This window comes from Myotis nattereri, assembly GCF_964212035.1.
Source record: "Myotis nattereri genome assembly, chromosome: 13".
NCBI lineage: Eukaryota > Metazoa > Chordata > Mammalia > Chiroptera > Vespertilionidae > Myotis > Myotis nattereri.
In genome coordinates, this window is record NC_138088.1 from 40,070,408 (window position 1) to 40,092,275 (window position 21,868).

Genomic DNA, 21,868 nt, shown 5'->3' on the forward strand with positions numbered 1-21,868 from the left:
CATCAATGGGATAACATGGAACGCCTCTGTTTAGCACAAGGAAATTCATCAAGAAGAAAAGAGCACCTATCTCCTCAAGCTTCCTTAAAAAAGTCTTTAAAAATAAGAAAGATGCTATCCAATGGCAAGCAAATGCCTCTTAAATAAGCCAGAGAAAGACAAGTATCACATGATCGCACATGCATGTTAAATCTTATGAACAAAATGAACTGATGAACAAAATAGATCCAGAGACATGGAAGCATGGAACAGACTGACGAATCTCAGAAGGAAGGGGGTGCAGGATGCGGGATGTGGGAAGAGATTAACCAAGGAGCTTATATGCATGAATGCATAACCCATGGACACAGAAAATAGTGCGGTAGGCTGGAGGGGTGGGGAGGGAGGAGGGTGTGGTCAGGTGGAAGGGGGGGCCCAGGGGGACATCTGTAATACTTTCCACAATAAAGATAAATTTTTTGTAAGTAGTTGCATTAACATATAGTTTAGCTAGGATAGATGGGTAAGTAACATGGTGGGACTGTATCACCGGGTCAAGACTGAGTGCTGGGCCACCCACTTTCATCCTGTTGAGATTGAACTCGATATTCAGATTATACTTTTGTCTGCTGTTACAGATACTTTCTAGAGTGTTACAATCCCTGGTGTGATCAATTCCTACAATATCTGTGGGCACCCCAATCTCTTCTCCCCTCCCTTTCCCATCAGGACGGGATCCTCAGGCAGCTCCACCCCAGGTATCTCCAGGCCCTTCCTATTTATCAACGTCAACTAAGGATCTGCCATGACACCAGGGAATCGCTGAAACGCTAACACTGCTACCCCCTGGAAGTTCAGGTCAGACGGAAGGGAGCTGAGGACAGCTGGCTTACCTTTCCTGACGCTCTCTGAGGAAACATAGAAATTCCCAGGCCGCTCTTGACTTTTTTCTGCAAAAACTGCGAGATAAACAGTATTCTAGGTAAAAGCCAAATCAGATCTCTTTCTAAAGGACTTTAAAATGTCTTACACATTTACAAAAATTACCAAGACCTTGTTCAAAATTAATAATCAAAATCACCTCACACCTTGGACTACTGTATGCATATTATTACATATTTACATATTATTATTATGTAAATCAAAACTCTCAGAGGAGCTACTAATGAGCAGAAGTTGCAGGGATTAGGAGCTGAGGATAAGCCAAACAGACAACGTCTCAAACCCAGAAAGACAAAGCCAGATCATTACAGAGAAGAGTGATGTGAACGATGTGTACTGGATCCCCGAATGCCCGAAGCGAGCCATGGAACACCTTGAAGCTTGCACATAAAAGGAAGCGCCACTTAACCTGTCAACGAGTGGCATAAGACAGAACTCGGGCGGTGGAACAGGTGCAATGGGCACAGCTCCAAAGGAATTTAGATGAAGTCACATGAGCGGCAGACCCATCAAGGCTAATAGGGAAAACTAAAGCGACAAATGGCCCGCTAGTGGCCTGCACAGTGGCTAAGACTCCCTGGGCTCTGCACAGGACTCCCTGGATTCAGATTCCGGCTCGCACTTACGAGCCACGTGATCTCACACAGAGGCTCGACCCCTCCCGGCCTCAGTTTTGCTGTCTGTAGAATGAGAATGATAACAGTATCTTCCTTGTTGGGTTGTTGTGGGGATTACATGAGTGAATACATGGACAGCACTCAGACAAGTGCCTGGCACATGTAAGCTCTCAATTGTAGCGTTGATTATCATTATTCATATCTAAACCTTGAAATTGATGCTGATAGGACAGTAATACCTAGACATGCTACTTAACACGACTTAAATCAATACAGTGCTTTACAGTTTATAAAGTAGTTCCCCATGTATTATTTCATTTGACTCTTACAATAAGGCTATACAGAGTATTATTATGATATATTCATCAGTGCATGCATATATTATTATGATACCCATTTTGTAGATGAGGAAGCTAAAGAGAGTGCAATGACTTAACCACTGTCCTATACTGTGCAGCTGGTAAATGTAAGGGCTAGGGCATGAACCCAGGTTTTCAGGTTTCCAAACCACTGCCCTTCTTGTCATCTCCTACCTCTCTCCTTTCCTTTGCTTACCCACCGTTTCTTAGCAAGTCCGTTAGTGCTCTTTAAGGAATCACCCATGCCCCTGTTTTAACTGCCTCCCCGAAATGAGCTGTGCCATCAACACCTCATCCTTCACCCATGGACACAGACAATAGTGCGGCATGCTGGGGGAGGAAGGTGTGGTCGAGTGGAAGGGGGGAAAAGGGGACATCTGTAATACTTTCAACATTCACCCTCGCCATTTAGGCCCATTTGCATGTCTCTTCATTGGTTCCCTTACAAGCAGACCTGGGACAAGGATCCAAGCACAAGTAGTCTATGTTCAAATCCTGAGTTCAAATCCTGGCTCTGCTATATGGTAATCAAGCAACTTCTATAAGCCTCCATTTTCCTCATCTGTAAAATGGGTATGATAATGGTCCATACCTAATAGATTATTGTAAAGATTAAATGACATGCTCTGGATAGAGCACTCTTGGTGTATTTCAATAAATGTTAGCTATTAAGAATTAATAATAATAAGAGTTTCAAGAGATAAAAATTTAGCAGGATTCTTGTCTTGTGGACTCCCAGGAAACTTGTGTACCTCTCTGTCTTCATGCTGTGTATGAATGCTTTCAGGGAGGCCAGAACTGAATCTGATCATTGCCCCTAGTCTAGTTCTGGAATCTGCCCCAAGCTCTGACCTGTCCCTTGGGGCTGGTTGGAGACCCTCAGACCATCTGAGTGATGCTGGTTCAGAAGCTAGAGGATCTAGGGACTTCCTGCTGAGCAGCCCTGAATAGCCCCCCACCCCCCACCCCCCAGGCCTCATTCCCTGCACACTTGCCTTTGGAAATGTACGGCTCATTGTCGGGCACCTGGTGAGCACCAGAAGCACTGGCCTCTGGCCTGGGCACTGGAACGGGGGGCCTGCTGGCCAGGTCCAGGGAAAAGGCCTCATCGTCTTCCACTGTGTGATAAACATCTTCCGGATCCTGATGGAACGGCTCCTTCTCCAAAGCGGCGATGCCCACATTATTGCCTAGAAACACAGTAAAAGGTGACTGAACGCAGTGGTTGAGAACCCCACGCAAAGCAACTGAGAAAACACTGATGCCACCTTCATTTGCCCCCATCAGTGCAGCAAAAGGAAGTGAGCTCTCGGCTCTAGCATCTTAACTTTACTGCTGAGACTCGGTTATTCATCCCATTCGAACTAAGGCAAGGGGCGTACAGCCCTAAAGCCCAAGGACACTTGGACCCAACCCCTGGGTCTGGGCAGCACTGTGAGGGTGGCTCGGAGGCCTCACCACCAACAGCGCCAGCACCCTCACCTTCAGCATCAAGACGGCTATAGCGAACCCCTCCCAGGACTTCCTCTGGGCCCAGCACTGCTCCAAGTGCATTACCCACATCATTTCCTGTGATTGTATAACAGCGCTGTGGAGTAACGATAATCATTATTCTCATTTTGCAGGTAAAGAACCTGGGGCCTTGGGGATTTAAATAACTTGCTCAGAGTCGCTTAGAGCCAGATTGGGGCCCAGGAAAACTGATTCCAGAGCTTGTGCTCCTAACCAGCACACTCTACTGCCTCTCTCGCAACCTTCGCCGCCCCTCTGCTCCCCAGGGACCAAAGGACTGAAGCTTGCCTCCCACCCTCTGTCCCTCAGATTTTCTCTGCCTCCTTCCCGGTAACAGGCTGAAATGCTCTGAGCTTAGACCCGAACACAAGGTCCTCTTTCTTGGCTTCGGGAGTCTCGGCAGACCTGTATGCCAGCCACAGCTCATACATGAGAGCTGTGTGACCTTGAACATGTTATGTAACATGTTCTCTGAGCCTGATTTCCCTCTGAGACCTACTCACAGGAATAGTGTGAGGAGAAAATGAGATAATAAAGGGAAAGCACCCACTCAGTGTATACTCATAGTAGGGGCTTTCCTCTCCCTTCCTTCTTCTCTCTAGCACCGTTCAGCCAACAAATCTGTATGAAATGCCTGATGGAGATGCAGGGATGAATGTAGCTTGGGTCTTCTTCCTACAGGAGTTCTAATCTAGTATTTATTAGGGATTTTTCATTGCATTTTCTGAGCTGTGGGGAGACTGCTCTTGACTTCCCTGTGATTTGCCTACTAATACAACTTTTCTTTGCTCTTTGCTGTCAAAACTATTTTTCCCATCCTGTGTTCTTAGCACTCTGCCTTCTACACCTATTTGATCAATAGACCCCACTATAAATTATAAATGATTGAACAGAGTTAAAGAATTAGTCAAATAACTTAACACCGTCCACCTTTGACACCTTCAATAATGATAAGGAAAGAATACCAACAATAACACACCTTTATTACCTGCTCTATTTCTGGCCCTGCTCTGAGGCCTAATGTACAATAACCCATTTAATTCTCACAGCATTCATTTGACTTTACCACTTGGGAAACTGAGATACAAAGGAGTTGAGTAACTTGCCCAAGTTTTTCCTGCTAACTGGGGAGGAATTGAGGCTGTGTTCTTAGCCACTATGCAATTCAGCCTCAACTTAATAATAGTGGTGCATATTCTCCTTCATCAAAGAGACAGTGAATCAAATCTTATTTTTCTTTGTGTCCCCCAGCCCAACATCCACAATAGTGATTTGCTCATAGTAAGTACTCAATACATTTTGATTAAATAAAAATAAACATGTGCATTTAAAAAAAAAAAAAAAAAGGTCTTGCTGAAGGCAACTTGTTTATCCGGATGAATCGCTGCAGGGGTGGGAACTTCTGGCCCTCTGGTAACAGGCTGATGGGGGAAGAGCCAGAGGGGTAGAATGCCTTCAATCACCCACATGCCATGGACATGGAAGCCCATTCCTTGAGTGGAGCGACTTTCACATGCAACCAGGTGATGCCTTACACGTGTTTTTCTTCCTCTCTTCTGCTTCCCTGCTCACAGCTACCACTTACCTTCTAAAAACCTGCGGATCATAGAGTCCTTAGTGTCCCGGGAGAAACCTTCTCCGGCGATCGGGTTAGACGTACTTGCCTGAAGCATTTCAACATCTAGAAGGAAAAGGACACTAAGAGGTAATAAGTTGTTCTTCCACACAAGCAAGGAGATCTTTCAGATGAATACAGAAATGTTAACAAATCGAGAGATCATGAACCAAGAGATTCAAGAATGCATTAATCTATTCATCTACTCATCTATTCATCATACTTATCTATCCGCTAGAGACCTGGTGCATAAATTCGTGCATGGGTGGGGTCCCTCGGCCTGGCCAGTGATCAGGGCCAATCATGGCCATCTTGCCCAGTCCCATTCGGGGCGGTAGCAGCCAGCGACTGGGGAGGTTGGCCGGCCGGGAAGGGACCACGGGAAGGCTCCAGGGCATGTCCGGCCCTCTTACCCAGTCCTGATCAGCCAGACCCCAGCAGCAAGCTAACTACCAGTCTGAGCGTCTGCCCCCTGGTGGTCAGTGCACATCATAGCAACTAGTCGAGCAGTCAGTCAACCGATTGGTTGGACACTTAGCATATTACACTTTTATTATATAGGATTCATCCATCCATCCATCCATCCAACTACTCAATAAGAACACATAGTAAATGTGGAGTATAAAGAGCAACATTCACAATCCTCAGGCCCTTTCCTGGACCACAGGGCTCAAAAGGTTAGAATATAGTTTAAAGTTGAAGAGTATACAATCTGGTGAGTTTGTATTCTTTGTAAGTGTGATATAAGGAATTGGATAGAATTCCTCATACAAATTCACCAGATTGTCTTTAGCTGGTCCCCAAAGATCAAAGTAGTAAGGAAACAGTATATGTGTGTATAATAATGAAATTCAAACCATTTTTTCTGAAAGTATACTATTCAACTTCAATCTACATATTTTGCTTAAGCAAGTAAGTCCTCAGTAATTGTGTAATATGAAATAGTGAGTACAACCTCTTCATAATATCAAAGCTCTACTTTATTTTCTTTTTAATTTTATTTTATTGCTTAAGGTATTACAAAGAATATTACATATGTCTCTCTTTTTATTTTTTGCCCCTTGACCTTCCCCCAGCCTCTCCTACCCCTCAGTGTCTTGTGTCCATTGGTTATGCTTATATGCATCAAAGCTCTACTTTAAACACAAGGCTGAAATTTTACTCCAAATACACATATTTCAGAGTCATAAAGAACTGTACTGTTGGTTGCTCAGGTTTAAGTGGATTTACTGTGGTAACTGAATGGTTTTCACACAGTTTTCGTCTCCATGGGTTTATGCTTAATAGTGAAAGCTGAAGGTCACTGTGCTTTCTCCTTATAACGAACCAATTACATGGGTGACCTAAAATCCAAGTTCTTGTTTTGCTTTTGAGATGGTATTATTAGGATTTTGAGGTGGTACTATGTTGCTAGAAGTGGCTCTAACACATACATTCTTTCCAATTGTTGCATAATGTTCCGTTTTTAAATACACCACAATTGATCTACTCTTTGTTGTTCATGATTCCATTTTTTTTTTCTGTTATAAACAATGCCATGGTTACATATTTTAAAATTAAGCCTATTCTTTCAAATGCAAATGCCTTTTGAGTCCTGTGGTTCAGGATAGGGCCTGAGGGTTGTGAATGAGGCATGGTCTTTGGTATCCTGGAGACCTAGGTTCAAGTCCTGGTTCTGACACTAGCTCTGCATCCTTGAGCAAGTTACTTGCTATCACTGAGCCTCTATATCTCCATCTGTAAAGTGGGGATAACTAACAGTGTCCACCTCATAGGAAGACTGTATGTGCCAATTGAGACAATGCTTATGAAATCTTATCAACAGTGCCAGGCACTAGAAATTAGTGGTAATCATTATCATTATATTGAGGTAACCTAGACAGTGTATTGGTTTCTTGCTGTTGTAACAAACTGCTACAAGCTTAGTGGCTTAAAACAAGAACATAACATATTATCTTACAATCCAGGAGCTCAGAAGTCTGAAATGGCTCTCACTAGGATAATCTCAAGGCTTTGGCAGGACTACATCCCTTTCCAGGAGCTTGAGGGGAGCATCTGTCTCCTTGACCTCTCCAGCTTCCAGAGGCTGCCTTCCTTCCTTGGCGCCAGGCCCTCTTCCTCCAGCTTCAAAGCCAGCAGTGTTGGGCAGAAAGCTCGGCTGAACCAAGTCCTCCTCATGGCACCATCTCTGATTTCTTCTTCCATTTTTAAGGACTCTGTGATTACATTGGACCCACCCCGATAATCCAGTACATTCCCTTTATCTTACGGCCAGCTGATAATTCCACCTGCAACTGTAATTCTTCTTTGCCATGTAACCGAGCATATTCACAGACTCAGGGACATTATTCTGCTTACCACAGCTGGGACCAAATTACCAGTACCGTCAGCCTGGGAGTAGGACACACTCAATTCAAGCAAGACCATCGTGTCCACAGAGGACTCAGCAGCCCTGGCCTGATACAGGCACTGGTCTCTATTGAGTCCCTGGATGTACACTGCCTTTAAATGAAGTTACCTGAAATTGATCTTATTGCCATTTATATTTTAAATAAAATGGTTCTTTTCATACTGAATTGAATATAAATATCTTTGAATTAGACCAGGAACAGCAAATACATACATTGGCCTCCATGTCCCTATTCCATACTTAAGGCAAACATTACTGATCCATCATAGCATTGTTCCTGGCCTCAGAATTCTTCTCAACACAGCTCCCCAGCCACTCAATACCAGCTAACTGACACTGGCACTTGAAATTATGTTTAAGACACTATTACCATACCTATCTCAGGCAGTAAGTCCTAGTAGTAGTAGAAACGACCTTTATAATAATAAAGAAAATAAAAAGCACCTCACTGAAGGAGTTCATGAGCAGCAATAAGAGTCGCTCAAACTCTAAATTTGACAACCCAAGAGTACATACAACCCAGGCACACCGTGAGCAACACACGAGTGACTGAAACACAGAAAATTCTGGAGGTGCAGGGACAAAGGACATTTTGTAAAGGAAAGCAGGAGAGTAAGTCCCTGCATTCCTGGGCGCTTGGGGTTTGTACTTCAGATTACAAGTGCTTAACCTTCATCCCTCGCCAGTTAAAAATAAACTGAAATGTGCCGAAACCTGCTGGTCTAAGGAGAAAGCGTGACGTTCTTTCATTTCAGCGGAGAGGAAAGAGATAAAAATACAAGGAGCCTCCGGGGCCACAGTCTCCTCCGGGAAGAGGCAGCTGCGGAGTTATCCTGTACTTTACTGAGGGAGTCCAGCAGAACGAACCCTTTCCCGGGAGGAAAGACGCATGAACAGATGAGAGGAAGCCTGGCAGGCACTTAATTCGGGAATCAGTCCAGAGGAATAATGAATTTGCAAAGAAGCCCAGGTGATACTCCTCATGGGACACAAATGTAGATTACTTAGCTTCAGTAGAAACTCCATTCAGATTACGTGTTGTTAATTTAATATAAAACCTAATCTGGGTACATAATACAGTAAAATGTCAGATACTGAGAGACTATTCTTCTGGAAAAGCTCTCCACCCCTGAAAGCAGGCCAACGGAGTGTTGTTCCAGTAAGTATTTTTATGGCCAAAAAGAGCCTCAGAGGCAGGAGCAGCGTGACTGCCCCTTTGCAGGTAACCTGAAGCCTGACAGGTTTCTAGGTGGAATTGTTGCTTTGATTGACCATGTCACTGAGAAAGGCCAACCTTCCCATACCCCCGTGGAGATGTAATGGGAATGAGACAGAAAGACAGAGAGAGAGAGAGAGAGGGAGAGTCACATATATACAGAGAGAAACAAAAAGAGAGATGGGGCGCGGGGGCGGGGGGGGAGGGAGAGTTGCAGTAGGAGAGGAACAGAGACAGAAAGATAGACAGACAGACAGAAACAGGGGCAGAGAGATAGAGAGGAGGGCAGTCTGAAATGAGAGCAGCTAAGGAATGGTTGGCAATGAAAAAGAAGGGGCTAAGAATGAAGGGGTTAGGAGAGGCAACCAGTTAAGTTCTGTGGGTTCTGATACAGACAAGGGCTTCAATGCAGCACTCTGGCAAGCACAGACTCTCTGCCGTGCAGGAAGGATTGCCCGGAGGGATTCGGGGGGGGGGGTGCAGTGAGCACCATGACTTGCTAAGTCACCCCACCATTCACCTCCATGGCTGCCCGCTCGGGGCACCGTATCCTTTTCCTTCATGGCACCGTCATGGTTTGTAGCTATCTATTGCATTAGGTGGGCCCTTTGATTAATGTCCAGCTCTCCTGCTGCAAGGGAAGCTCTGGACGGCAGGGATCATGCGGCTTTTGGGCTGACTTCCGTCACCTGGCACGGCGACTTAACGCACGAGGGGTTCGGTAAACACTGCTGAATGCATGACTGTGTGCGTGCACAAACCAACGAGGAGCACACAAATGAACGCGTGGAGGTATGTGGGCCTTGTGAAGGAATCTGGGCATCTCCCAAGCTGAGAAAAGAGAAGGGCAACTCGGGCAGCAGGAATAGCACAAGGGAATGTGCAGCAGCATGAAAGGCAAGTCCACCTGGAGCGGCTGAGGGGTTGGTTCCACCCTGAGGTGTCCCCCACTCAGGACACCTAGCAGATGTCTCACTACCACCTCTCGGGAAAGGGAATGTCAACTAACTGTTCCGCCCCATGAAGTCTAGGATGGCTTCTTATTTCCTGGTGCTCTCGAAGTCAAGAAACAGTTGAGCGCCTACTGTGTACAGCACTGTGGATAGCGCATGCTTCCTAGCTGCGGGAGGAGCAGATAACCGGAGAAGAGGGTGCAGAAGGACAGCGCACAGTAGTCTGCATGCAGTGCCCAAGGAAAGCACGGGGGAGCACGTTAAATGATGGTGGTGAGGATTTTATCGTGTTAACTTTAAAACATTCAATCCAGTAGCTTTCACTGTGTACCTATGTCCTCAATGCAATTCTCTGTACATTTGGAGGATCAAAAAGCAATAGACATCAGGAAGTGCCCTGAGCCTCCCTTTGCCCTGCTGGGTCAGTTTCAGGCCTGGACAGGACAGGAATAGAATGAGTTCTTTGCTGGTAAGACCTCATGCCTTGCACCCAGCCCCACTGCCCCTAAAGCATTGATTGGCTCCAGCAGCCAGTGTCTTCCCGAGATGGGAAGCAGGAGAATGGCAGAGCCTCAGCAGCTGCAGGAAAGAAGACTCGTGAGAGTGTAGACAGGGCAGGCGGCATGTTCCAGAAGCAAATCGGTAACCACAATTTTGCTTACAAAGGCGCCTCCTTCAGCTGGGCTCAGACCTGACATGGCTGGGCTGCAAGGCCCTTCACTGTGCCCCCAGCTTGGAAGGGACCTAGCTTGCAGAGAGGGGCTGTAATCGGAGAGCTCAGGTAAAGAAAAACTGGAGATGACCTATTACAAAGACGCCAGTTACCAAGGGGGTTGCTAAGGGCTAAGTCAGCTCTCTGCCACACACAAACTTGAGCTGCAGAACCCGGCGAAGGGAGCAGGGGTGCAAAGGAAAAGTTCAAGACAGGGGTCAGATGAAGCAGAACAGCCTTTCGGATGGATTAGGGTGACTGCTGTGAGTTTAGTTTCTAGGAGGGAGATAGTACACATTTCACCTTTTGCCCCTTTCCCCTTTTGAAGAAAGACAAGCCTCTGAGATAGTTAAGCAAAGCTAAATCCACAAGCATATTACCTTGGAAACAGCTGAACAAGGGCCTCCCAGAAATGGTTTCCGAGGCCTTAGCACCCAGAGCCTCAGGGAACCTTTCCAAACAAAGTGTATTACCTAAGTCAGAGGGCCACCCGGACCACCATATCATTCTCTGAGGCAAGGACAGGGGCAAAAGATCAGGACACAGTGAAAACCCCCAAAGGGAGGTGTGTGTTGATTTTCATTTAGTGTTTGCATAAGCTTGACCTTAATGAAGACATTTATTTCTTACATAGTAAGGTGAGGGTGTTGATGGTTTAAATCTGTGGAATCTTGAACAAAAAATTCTCAAGAGAATTGGGAGCAAAGTTGAAGGTTTGGTAACATAGAAATGTAATTGCCACCTGGTGGCAGCATATCTAAACTAAAGATCCTGAACGTGAGAGGGTGTGTGTGTATGTGTGCATGCATGCTTGTGTGTGTGCGTGTGCGTGCGTGCGTGTGTGTGTGTGTGTGTGTGTGTGCGCGCGCGCACGCGCACTCACCCACGCAAATTCAGGGGGAAGGACAGATTGGAGTAGAATCAAAAATCTCAGGGTCAGAACCTAACCTTGCTCCCCAGACCCCCTCCATTCAACATTGTGAGTTTCCCTGACAACCTTCCTACTTGGTGTTTGTTTTAGACTCCCTTTGGAGAAGAGGGCCCCATTACTCTCCCTTTTCCAAAACTCAAGTCAAAAGAGGCAGATTTGTCCCAACACAGTGAGTGACCTCCGAAGCAGTGGTAAGGAGCTGACCTAACGCCTGCACTCCATGTTTGTCCTGAGAGCAAGTGAATGAATGAATGAACACTATATTCCTTAAAATGTTATTTGCAGGGCAGAAGTGATGATGCATGGTCTCTGGCTTCCCAACTGGGCAACATTTGTTCTCCAAATGTTCTTTTGTGAAGGGGTCTCTGTCCCAGATTAGAAAGGACTGTGTCTTTGCCCCCCTTGTCTTTCCAACACCAGGAGAAGCGAGTAGCTGAAACACAGTAGATGCTCGAGAAATACTTGCTGGGTACATGGACATGTATGGATGTGCAAGGGCAGGGGGCACCAGAGGCTACCTGAGCTCATGTCCAGGCCGTAGAAACAGCAAGCAGGAAGTGAAATAAGCCAGTCAGAGAAGGACAAGTATCACATGATCTCACTCATATATGGAATCTAATGAACAAAATATATCCAGAGACATAGAAACATAGAACAGATTGCGGAATCTCAGAGGGAAAGTGGGGGAGGGTCGGGGGGGGGGGGGGGAAGAGCGATGTATGTATATATGCATAACCCACAGACACAGACAACAGTGGTGGTAAAGGCCTGGGGCGGGGGACAGGAGGCAGGGATCAGTGTGGGGAAAAGGGGGACCTATGTAACACTTTCAACAATAAAGATTTTTTAGAAAGAAAGAGCAAGCAGGGCTGCAGCCACTAAGTGGTTTTTCTAAAGGAAACCAGGACTAAACTTCGTGGTGTTAAATGGAAATTTCTGGCACAGAATAAAGAATATGGTCCTAGACACAGAGAGACCTGGGTTCAAATCTGGACTCCAACAATTGTTGACTTTGGGAAAGTTGTGTAATCTCTCTGTGCAGCAGCGTCCTCATTCATAAAGTGCAGGTTAACGAACACATTCTTGTACAGGTGCTTTAAGGATTTTGTGAGATAGAGGATATGGATGGTGGGGGTGACACCCTCTCTCCTCACCTCCCTGCCAGGTCACCGCTCTTTCGGAAAGAGCTCCCACCAGTCCTTCCAGTCCTCCCAGTCAGGTGCTGAAAGGGAGCTTCTACCACTCTCTCCCTCTTTCTACCCCCTCCCTCAGAGGAGCAGCCAATCTCACCAGCTAAGCACTTAACAACCATTGGACCACACCTTCCAGGTGCTGGGTTTGCAGGGTCAAGGGTGCTGCTAGTGTCAGGGTCTGCCTCTGGCCCCCTTTCACGCCCACTCTCCCTGTTGCAAGGCATCCTCTTGGTGCCTGCTTGTCTATTCATGGGTGGGACAACCAGGCCCACCTCCCTGGGGCCCAGGACCTTGCTGAAACTTCCAGTCACGCAATAGCCACAGCAGAGGAAGTTTGGAGAAGGATTCTGCTTGTCTCAACACATGATGGCAGCTCTAACTTTGCATAAAGCAGGATCTTCATCTCTCTGGGGTCAGGTGACAGTCAGCAGGGACTTCCCCCATCCACCAGAGTGAAGAAAGCCTTTTGTCAGCAGAAACATGGAAGCAGAACTGGGCTGTGCTACTCACAGAGGTCTTCAGTGGCGTCGGGGACGAAGGTGGCCATGGACTCGTACAGTTCCTCATCACAGCCCGGGTTGAGAGAGCATTTCATGAGCAGGTCTGTGGAAAGGTGGGCCATGGACTCATACACGTCGTCGGCCTCCTCCCCTTGCATCAGTTCCTCTTTGATGTGACTCTTCAGCATGTCCACAGTTTCCTGAAAGAGAACAGGGGACCCACAGGCACACTGAGGCACCCCGAGTGGGCTTGTGACTAGCAATGCCAAGGCTCCCATGGGTCAGGGCTTTGGCCCCCAGCACTAAGCACAGACCCACACATCCAGGAGACACTCGTTAAGGTACAAAGACCAGACAATACAAATGTACAACCCTCTCGTGAGCACCTGTTGTGGGCCAGGTCCGATGATGGGTATTTGACTAGACATGCAACGTCATTCTTTCTACCACTGCTTGATGGAGATGTAACATTCCGAGTTCACAGATGAGAAAACCAAAGCTCAGAAAAACCCACTGCCTTACCGTACATAGGGCCTGCAATCCTGGCTGCTGAGCTTTCCACGACTCCTAGTGGTTCCTCAAAAGGGAACAAATGGCATGCGAGGGTGTAACCCTTACTGACAAGCCACATGGAGATTCAAATGGGATAAATGGGCTGTAGCTAAGGTGTGCTTGCACTTCTGTGTAGTCAGAGTCCCTCAGGAACCTCATTCACTAGTCCCCGCTCCTGCCAGCAGACTGCTCCAGAGCCCTTCTCCAAAGTGCCTCCTTGGCTTTATACCCTGTGTGCCCAGGAGAGATGGTGGGGCCGGCTGCCCTCTCTCATCTGGTCTCTAGGTGACAGTGAAGCCGGAGAGCTGGCTTCTCTGAAACCTCTGCACAACTTTTCAAGGTAAGAAACTTTGGTGTTTCACAATCCTTATTTCAGCATCAACCCACAGAGACATGCATTTTCATCATCGCTGCCCCAAGAGAGCTTATCTGCTATCGGCACTCCATGTTGGTTTCCTAATGAGACCCAGGGAGTGGACCAGGTGGCAGCTGTGAGTGTTGGAGACTCAAGGTCTGGCATTTGGTTTTGATTTGGTGGAAAGAGGAAATGGACAGTTCTTGGAGGTCAGAAACAACACGTAGGGACAACCTTTTGGTACAATGCTGAAGATGCATTGGTTGAAGGGGATGACAGCCAGAGAACAAGGGTGATATGAGAAATGTGAGCCAGACTAACTTCCATGCAAGCTGGACATGCATCCTCCAACCTCCCTGTGACATTCAGTAAGTAGGATAGCAAGCCCCGGCGTTGGCAGAAAACCAGGTTCAAATCCTAGCTCCACCCTTACTAGTGTGTGACACAAGGCACAGTTACTCCATCTTTCTGAGCCCTGTTCTTGATTGTTAGAGGGAGAGAACAATATTGTCAACTTCAAAGGATTGTGGTAAGGATTAAAAGAGATCATGCATTTGCCAATCAAATAAATTTAATAGGTAGCAGTGATTACTATGAACACAGTATTGTCCTTAATAAAAACTATTGGCACGGAAATGAAACACTGCATTTTATACATTTGTGACTTCAAAGTAAAGCTGAGTAAACATTCCCAGATGGTGAGCACCTATAGCCTCATTTATGTCAACGATGCCCCAAACAGGCATTCAGGTTATTCTATTCACTCAACATACTTAGTCACCCCCAGACTTTGGAAAGACCCCTCTATGTGCAACAGCGAGTCATTGTCTTGTAGACTGTCAAATACAGAGCAGAGTTCAGTTTCTGGGGCTGTGTTGGGCTCACTCTTGTCTGGAGATAGAGAGCCAGACAGGATTGTGTTTATTGTTCCTTTTGAGGTCACAACCCCATTCCAGAGGCCGAGGTATTCCTACGTCCTGATAATGGAGGAAAACAAACAAAAAAGGGTAGAGTCAGGGGGAAGGGCAGCTGCCTCTAAGACAATGGACGCAATCCTGGGTATGGAATAAAGTCTAGCCACGGGGTGAGATTACACTCAAAGAAGGACCAGAAGTCATGATGAAGTGGGATCTGAGGGTCCAAAACCAGATGAGCAGATAAGCTGGGCATATCTACCTTAAGACAGGCAGAGGCTCAGAAAGAGACGAGCTGTCAGCAGAAGGTGGGCCTTCACGTTGGACTCCCTGAAACCTCAGGTGCAGAGTTTTATAGTGCTTTCTGCTGAGAAAGGAACCAATCCTAATGTTCATCTGAGCCTGATGGTGGGTGAGGCAGCTGGGAGCGTCCCACCAAGGGGCCTTGGAAGTGGGTGGGGAAGTGATTAGGGAAGAGGAATCAGCATCAAACCTTCAGTAGATTCATTCCACAAATGCCTCTTTAAATTCTTTAAAGGTGGGCCTCAGTACCTTACCTATCTTGTTTCCTTTTATCCTCAAAATAACATATGGGTAGAGTTATAATTATCTTCCTTCTGAATACTAGGAAACTGAGGAGAGAGAGAGAGAGAGAGAGAGAGAGAGAGAGAGAGAGAGAGAGAGAGAGAGAGACACGATTTGTCCAAAATCATGTGGCTGACAAGTGTTAATGTGGGAATTTGGACTCAGGTCCATGTGATTCTAAGGCTCTTCTTTTTTTATTCTCATCCAAGGACATATTCATTGACTTTTTTTTTATTTTTTTTTTAGAGAAGTGGGGAAAGAGAGAGAGAGAGAGAGTGAGAAATGTTGATGTAAGAGAGAAACATTGATCAGTTGCCTCTGCACATGCCCCCACCGGGCCAGGGATTGAACCCGAAACCTAGGTATGTCCCCCAACTGGGAATAGAACCCACGACCTCTCAGTGTACGGGATGACACTCCAACCCACCCAGTCACACCTGCCAGGGCTCCAGGGCCCATTTCTTAAGGCCACACATATTGGCCCCGCCAGAAGAGCCACACAAGGACATGCTAGATATGAAATCTGACCATGTCTCTGCTGAAAAGACAGCCCTAGGACAACACAGTGCATTTCCAATCCTGGGGCCTCTCCCGCCTTGACCTTACCACGTATTCGTCGATGAACTGCCGCAGATCCCTGAAGCCATGTTTCTCGGCAATGGTGTTGGGGTAGTGGCCGTGTTTGTTGGCCACACTGTATGCTTGTAGGGCTCCCGGGCAGGTGAGCAACAAAGCAGTGAGGTTCTTCAGTCCGTACTTCGCAGCAAAATGCAACAAGGTGGGCAGCTCTTCATCCCTCTGATCTGAAAAAATGTCAAGGAAACTTAATGGGCAGATAACATTGAAGGCAGAGGGCACCCTTGTTCTGGGATTCGAAGCTGGCATGCCTAATATGGTATCTAGCAGGCACTCAATCGTTACTTCTTGGTTGATTGACTTCACATCTGACAACTTCCTCAGGGCATCACTGAAGATTATGCCCTCAGATGACAGAAGAAATGGTATTTTAATTAATTAGAAAATCTAATAATACCCTACCTTCTTTCTCTAAAAGGATCAGAGAATCCTGAGAAATAATACTAATGCAAAATGTGATTTTCTAAAGGTGTAAATAGCAGCCACAAAGTACAACAGGAACCATGTTTTGACCTCCTCTGCAAATTCCAGGGTACTTTAAAGCAATTGTTTTGTGCTTTAAAAAAAGAAGAAGCAGCCTGGCCAGTATGGTTCAGTGGTTGAGTGGTCAACCTATGAACCAGATGGTTGTGGTTTGATTCCTGGTCAGGGCACATGCCCAGGTTGCAGGCTCGATCCCCAGTAGGGGATGTGCAGGAGGCAGTTGATCAAGGATTCTCTCTCATCATTGATGTCTCTATCTCTCTCTCACCCACTCCTTTCCTCTCTGAACTCAATAAAGACATCATATATATATAAAGAAGTCCATCTTCATAGCTCTTATTCCTAATTTCATAAAGTATGTCAAGTAATTCTGAGTATGTTGCTTAGTCTTTCCCTGGGCCTTAGTTTTGAACCAGAAAGTATTTTCAGGCAATCGTAAAGGGAACTAAAAAGATTAATGGGATGGGATGCAGTAAGGTCCTTGTTTAAAATAGGTTTTGAGCCGAAACCGATTTGGCTCAGTGGATAGAGCGTCAGCCTGCGGACTGAAAGGTCCCAGGTTCGATTCCGGTCAAGGGCATGTACCTGGGTTGCGGGCACATCCCCAGTGGGAGATGTGCAGGAGGCAGCTGATCGATGTTTCTCTCTCATCGATGTTTCTAACTCTCTATCTCTCTCCCTTCCTCTCTGTAAAAAATCAATAAAATATATATAAAAAAATAAATAAAATAAAATAGGTTTTGAATGTTCATATTAATGCAATGGGAACCCTAGGATGTATGTTAACCTCTGATTGGTGAGAAACAAAGTACTGCTGAGAGTCACTGGATCCCCATGACTCCCTCTACCTACTGATAACTGAATACAGCAAGTTAAATTCAACCAAGAAACAGACACCAAAAAATCTTTTTTTGGTCTTGTTTTCATGAAAGTTGACTTCTAAACCCAACAGTAATATTTAGACAGATAGATAGATAATATATGTATCTAGAAATACACATATATGTTTCTGTACATTTATATAAATATATGTATATGTATATATATATATATATATGTATATGTATATATATATATATATATATATATATATATATATATATATATATATATGTTTTTAAATAAGACAAACCTAGCTTCCTGTTCACCAGGATATGATCCTTGGGATGAAGGGTCTGAAAATGTCCCCAGGATCCCACATTATCAGGCTATGACATACTCCTTCCTGAGCCCCATGTTTAAGAATAGAGAATATTAACACCTGCTGGAAGTGATGCAAGAACATTCCATAGCAGGACAATGCGGAGAGGTACAGGAGATTGCCCCCAGGAGAAGGACTTGAAGGCAATCTAACCTCATCCTGTGGTTCTCTTAGGCTATGGAAGGACAGAACACAGGCAGAGGGTAGCCAGGACGCGGGTCCCATTGTGCAGTGCAACTACGGCATGAAGGAAGAGTGGTGTCCACGGAAGCACCAGCAGGCCTCATCAGAGGCCTCCTGTCCAACGTGCCACGCACCCTCCCCATGCAAATGGTTCTCCCAGCTCCAGCCATGTCACACATGCACCCAAGACTGCTCCTTCCTCATCAAACAAATATTTGTTTTGAGCCTACAGTGAGCCACCAAGCACAGTCCCAGCCCTCACTGAGCTAGCGAAGAAGACAGACACAGCTGAGGAGCACTAGGACAGTGGATACCCAACATGCTAGGAAAGTCCCCAGCACGCAGATGGAACCTACCGAAAGTTCCAGAAGTCTTCCTGGGAAAACGCAACCTAAGCTGCTATGGGGAGACGAAGAGAATTTAGCCAGGCAAAAGGCAGTCAAGAAGAACCGGAAGAACTGTATTCTCAAGTCAAGGTGGCAAGAGGCAGGGCAGAATTTTCATTAGGTGAAAGGAGTTCATACCTTCTGTAGAGCAGAGCTCAGAAGCCAAGGGAGCGAGTAGAGAGAAATGAGAGCAGAAATGCAGCAGGAGCCCTTGGGAAGAATTTTGCAAGCAAGCTGAGGAGTTTGGGCTTGTGAACAAACTCCCACGAGACTGCCTATTGTCTTCACTGGCAAAGAAGTACAGACAGAGAACCCAGAAGGCTGGTGACCCTTGAAGCCCTAGCAAGGTCAGAGCTGTGCACCCAGTTAGTCCAGACAATGGTAGCTGAAGCAACTTCCCCACCAGATAGTCACGTAAATCCTTATTGATAAGATAGTCTGCCTATTACTGGAAATTGTCTGATGATGGGCTAGTCTGTGTGTTACTGGAAATTGCCTGCCTAAGGGCTATGCTATGGGTGTATCCCAGATCAATAAAACATTGGTGCGGCCTGAGCACCAGGGGAAGTCCTTCCTCTTGAGTTGGACTTACCCGCCTAGCCCCCATTATTTCCAAATTATCTCTTGTCTCTTCTCTTTCATTTGTGTGCGGCTCCTCTTCCAGATCCTGAACCCTGAACCACGCGGGAGGTGGAGGGAAACATTTACAACAAAAGGGTCTTTAGGAAGGGGGTGTGGTACTCAGACGTACAATGTGGAAGAATCTCTGGCTAGCCAGTGAGGAATGAATGCTTCTCAAAGGAAGGGCTGTAGAGCAGGAAGCCCTCAGATGTATGGGTTGACTCTATGCTGAACAAGCAAACTGGAATCACCCACAGATGGCTTCTTGAGGTTTGACTGTTGACTTACTTGTCATCATATCTTCTTCTTCCAGCTGGTTGATTCCAAAGAGGTGCAGTCCACTTGCGGGGATGTTGTTCTTCAGGGACTCAGTGAGCAGTTTATCGAGTGTCTCTGTGTTGTAGGGCACAATTTTAAAGGCCTGAATACAAAAGTGAAGACAGTCAGATTTTAAATCAAGCTAACCCCACCCAGCAGATTCAAGGCTGATAAACCAGGAGCTGAAATTACATGTCCAGAAGACTCAGGTTTCCTTTCAACATCTTTACCTGACACATGAATTCCACAGGATTCGCAGCATTGGACAATAAATTCCCGATTTCTTCCATGTCAGTGTAATAGCTGATACTGGCTTCGCACACCACTAAATCCCCGGAATATATCTTCAGAGAAACATTCCCAGATGAAAGGGCTGAACAGAAGAAAAGATACTTTATTTTTTTTGTTGTTTTTTTTTGTTTGTTTGTTTTTTGTTTTTTGTTTTGTTTTGTTTTGGTTTTTTTTTTTGAGTTTTAAGGTAGTTTTATTTTATTTTTTTTCCTTTTTTTTTAATTTATTGCTTAAAGTATTACAAAGGGTATTACATATGTGTCCATTTTATCCCCCCGCCCTAGACAGTCCCCTAGCCTCCCCTATCCCCCAATGTCTTATGTCCACTGGTTATGCTTATATGCATGCATACAAGTCCTTTAGTTGATCTCTTACCCCCCTACCTCCTGGCCTCCAACCCTCCCCGGCCTTCCCGCTGCAGTTTGACAATCTGTTTGAGGCAGCTCTGCCTCTGTATCTATTATTGTTCAAAAGTTTATAATGGTCTCTATTATCCATGAATGAGTGAGATCATGTGGTATTTTTCCTTCATTGACTGGCTTGTTTCACTTAGCATAATGCTCTCCAGTTCCATCCATGACATTGCAAATCGTAAGAGTTCAGAAGAAAAGATACTTTAAAAGTGCCCAGGAAGAACAAGTGTCCAGAGAAACTTGTTATGGATTCGTCTTAATGGTGAAGAAATTAGTTGGGGGCTGGAAGAAAGAACCTGGAGGTGAGCTGGGGGTGGGGAAGTGAGGGAAAGGACAGAAGCAGATGAAGAGCAGACTAGCACATGACAGGGCTCAGAGTCAGAGGAATTATTCTCATTGGGTCTGAAATTTAATTTTTGAATGATTTTCATGTTTGTTCAGTACTATAGGTCCAGTGCTGCAATAAATAGGAAGAAGAGTTGAATTTAAAGCAATTTCTATAAAGGCCAGTGGTTGCCAGAAGGTGGGAGGGATCCTGGTAGGTGGAACTCCACACTTTGGTCACATCTGGCCAGTAGAACTGATTCACTGCGCTGCTGTCATTACTATGAGCTCTCTCTGCGTGCTCTCTTCTGCCCCACAGGAAGGGGTTTTGAGGGGAAAAGAAAAAAGTAAAAATACCCCAACCACAAAGATTCAAGTCATAAAAGAGGAAATGCGACAAGTAGAGAACATGGAAAAAAATTCAACCTCACTAGTAATCAAAGAAATGCAAATTAAAACAATGGGCTACTTTAAAAAACATATCAAATTAGCAAAAATATTTAATGATGATGGTGATGGTATAGCAAAATAAACTCGACAGTAGCAATATTTCAGAAAGCATTGTTTTCCAGGATCCTTAAAAACACCCATTATTTCAGAGATTCCATCTGGAGGAAATAATCCTAAACACAAAAGGGAAAAACATCTGCTAGCTAAGGGTGCTCAGTACGTATCCTCATTTAAAACAATAAAAATACAACAAGAAATCGAAAATTACATAAATATGCAACAATGAGGACATGAAAAATGAAAAGATAAGACTTATTCTCAACTGAGTATCATGCAGCTTTTTTTTTTTAATATATTTTATTGATTTTTTACAGAGAGGAAGGGAGAGAGATAGAGAGTTAGAAACATCGATGAGCGAGAAACATCCATCAGCTGCCTCCTGCACATCTCCCACTGGGGATATGCCCGCAACCCAGGTACATGCCCCTGACCGGAATCGAACCTGGGACCCTTCAGTCCGCAAGCCGACGCTCTATCCACTGAGCCAAACCGGTTTCGGCGAGTATCATGCAGCTTTAAAAATTATGGTTAGCTCAGCTGGCGAGACTCAGTGGTTGAGCATCAACCTATGAACCCGGAGGTCACGGTTCAATTCCTGGTCAGGGCACATGCCAGAGTTGTGGGCTTGATCCCCACTGGGTGGCGTTCAGGAGACAGCTGATCAATGATTCTCTCTCATCACTGATGCTTCTTTCTCTCTCTCCCTCTCCCTTCTTCTCTGAAATCAATAATAAAAATATTTTTTTTAAAAAAAGTATGGTTATAAGATACAAGTCCAACACAAGGAACTGGCTTTATAAATTATGGTGCATCTAAACAATGGCTTACCTTGCAACCAGTAAGCATCATGTTGTAAAAGAATATTTATTAATGTGGATAATGGAAGTGGGCTCTGAGACAGTATGAAGCCATGTACATAGATGTGGAAAAATACAGAAACCAGTGATTTCCTTTGGGGTGGGCATATGGGTAATTTTCTACATACTTCCCTTTATGGTTACTTTATTCTTCATGTTTTCTGTATTGAACACACATTATTTTTGTAACAGAAAATAAATGTGTTATAAAATGGAAAGTTATCCCCTAGCTGGTTTTGTTCAGTGGATAGAGCATGGGCTCACAGACTGAAGGGTCTCGGGTTCGATTCCAGTCAAGGG

At 45.4% G+C, this 21,868-nt stretch overlaps 1 protein-coding gene across 1 annotated transcript in view; it reads right to left on the reverse strand.

Moving 5' to 3' along the window:
• Nucleotides 1-21,868, reverse strand: part of PIK3AP1 (phosphoinositide-3-kinase adaptor protein 1) — a 98,180-nt gene that overhangs the window by 21,420 nt on the left and 54,892 nt on the right. Inside the window, exons 5-11 of the mRNA XM_081104812.1 lie at nucleotides 19,404-19,546; nucleotides 19,144-19,276; nucleotides 15,952-16,148; nucleotides 12,950-13,139; nucleotides 4,995-5,090; nucleotides 2,893-3,087; nucleotides 873-938 (exon numbers count right to left, since the gene is read on the reverse strand). Coding sequence (XP_080960938.1) covers nucleotides 873-938; nucleotides 2,893-3,087; nucleotides 4,995-5,090; nucleotides 12,950-13,139; nucleotides 15,952-16,148; nucleotides 19,144-19,276; nucleotides 19,404-19,546 — 1,020 coding nt within the window. The remainder of the gene's footprint in view (nucleotides 1-872; nucleotides 939-2,892; nucleotides 3,088-4,994; nucleotides 5,091-12,949; nucleotides 13,140-15,951; nucleotides 16,149-19,143; nucleotides 19,277-19,403; nucleotides 19,547-21,868) is intronic.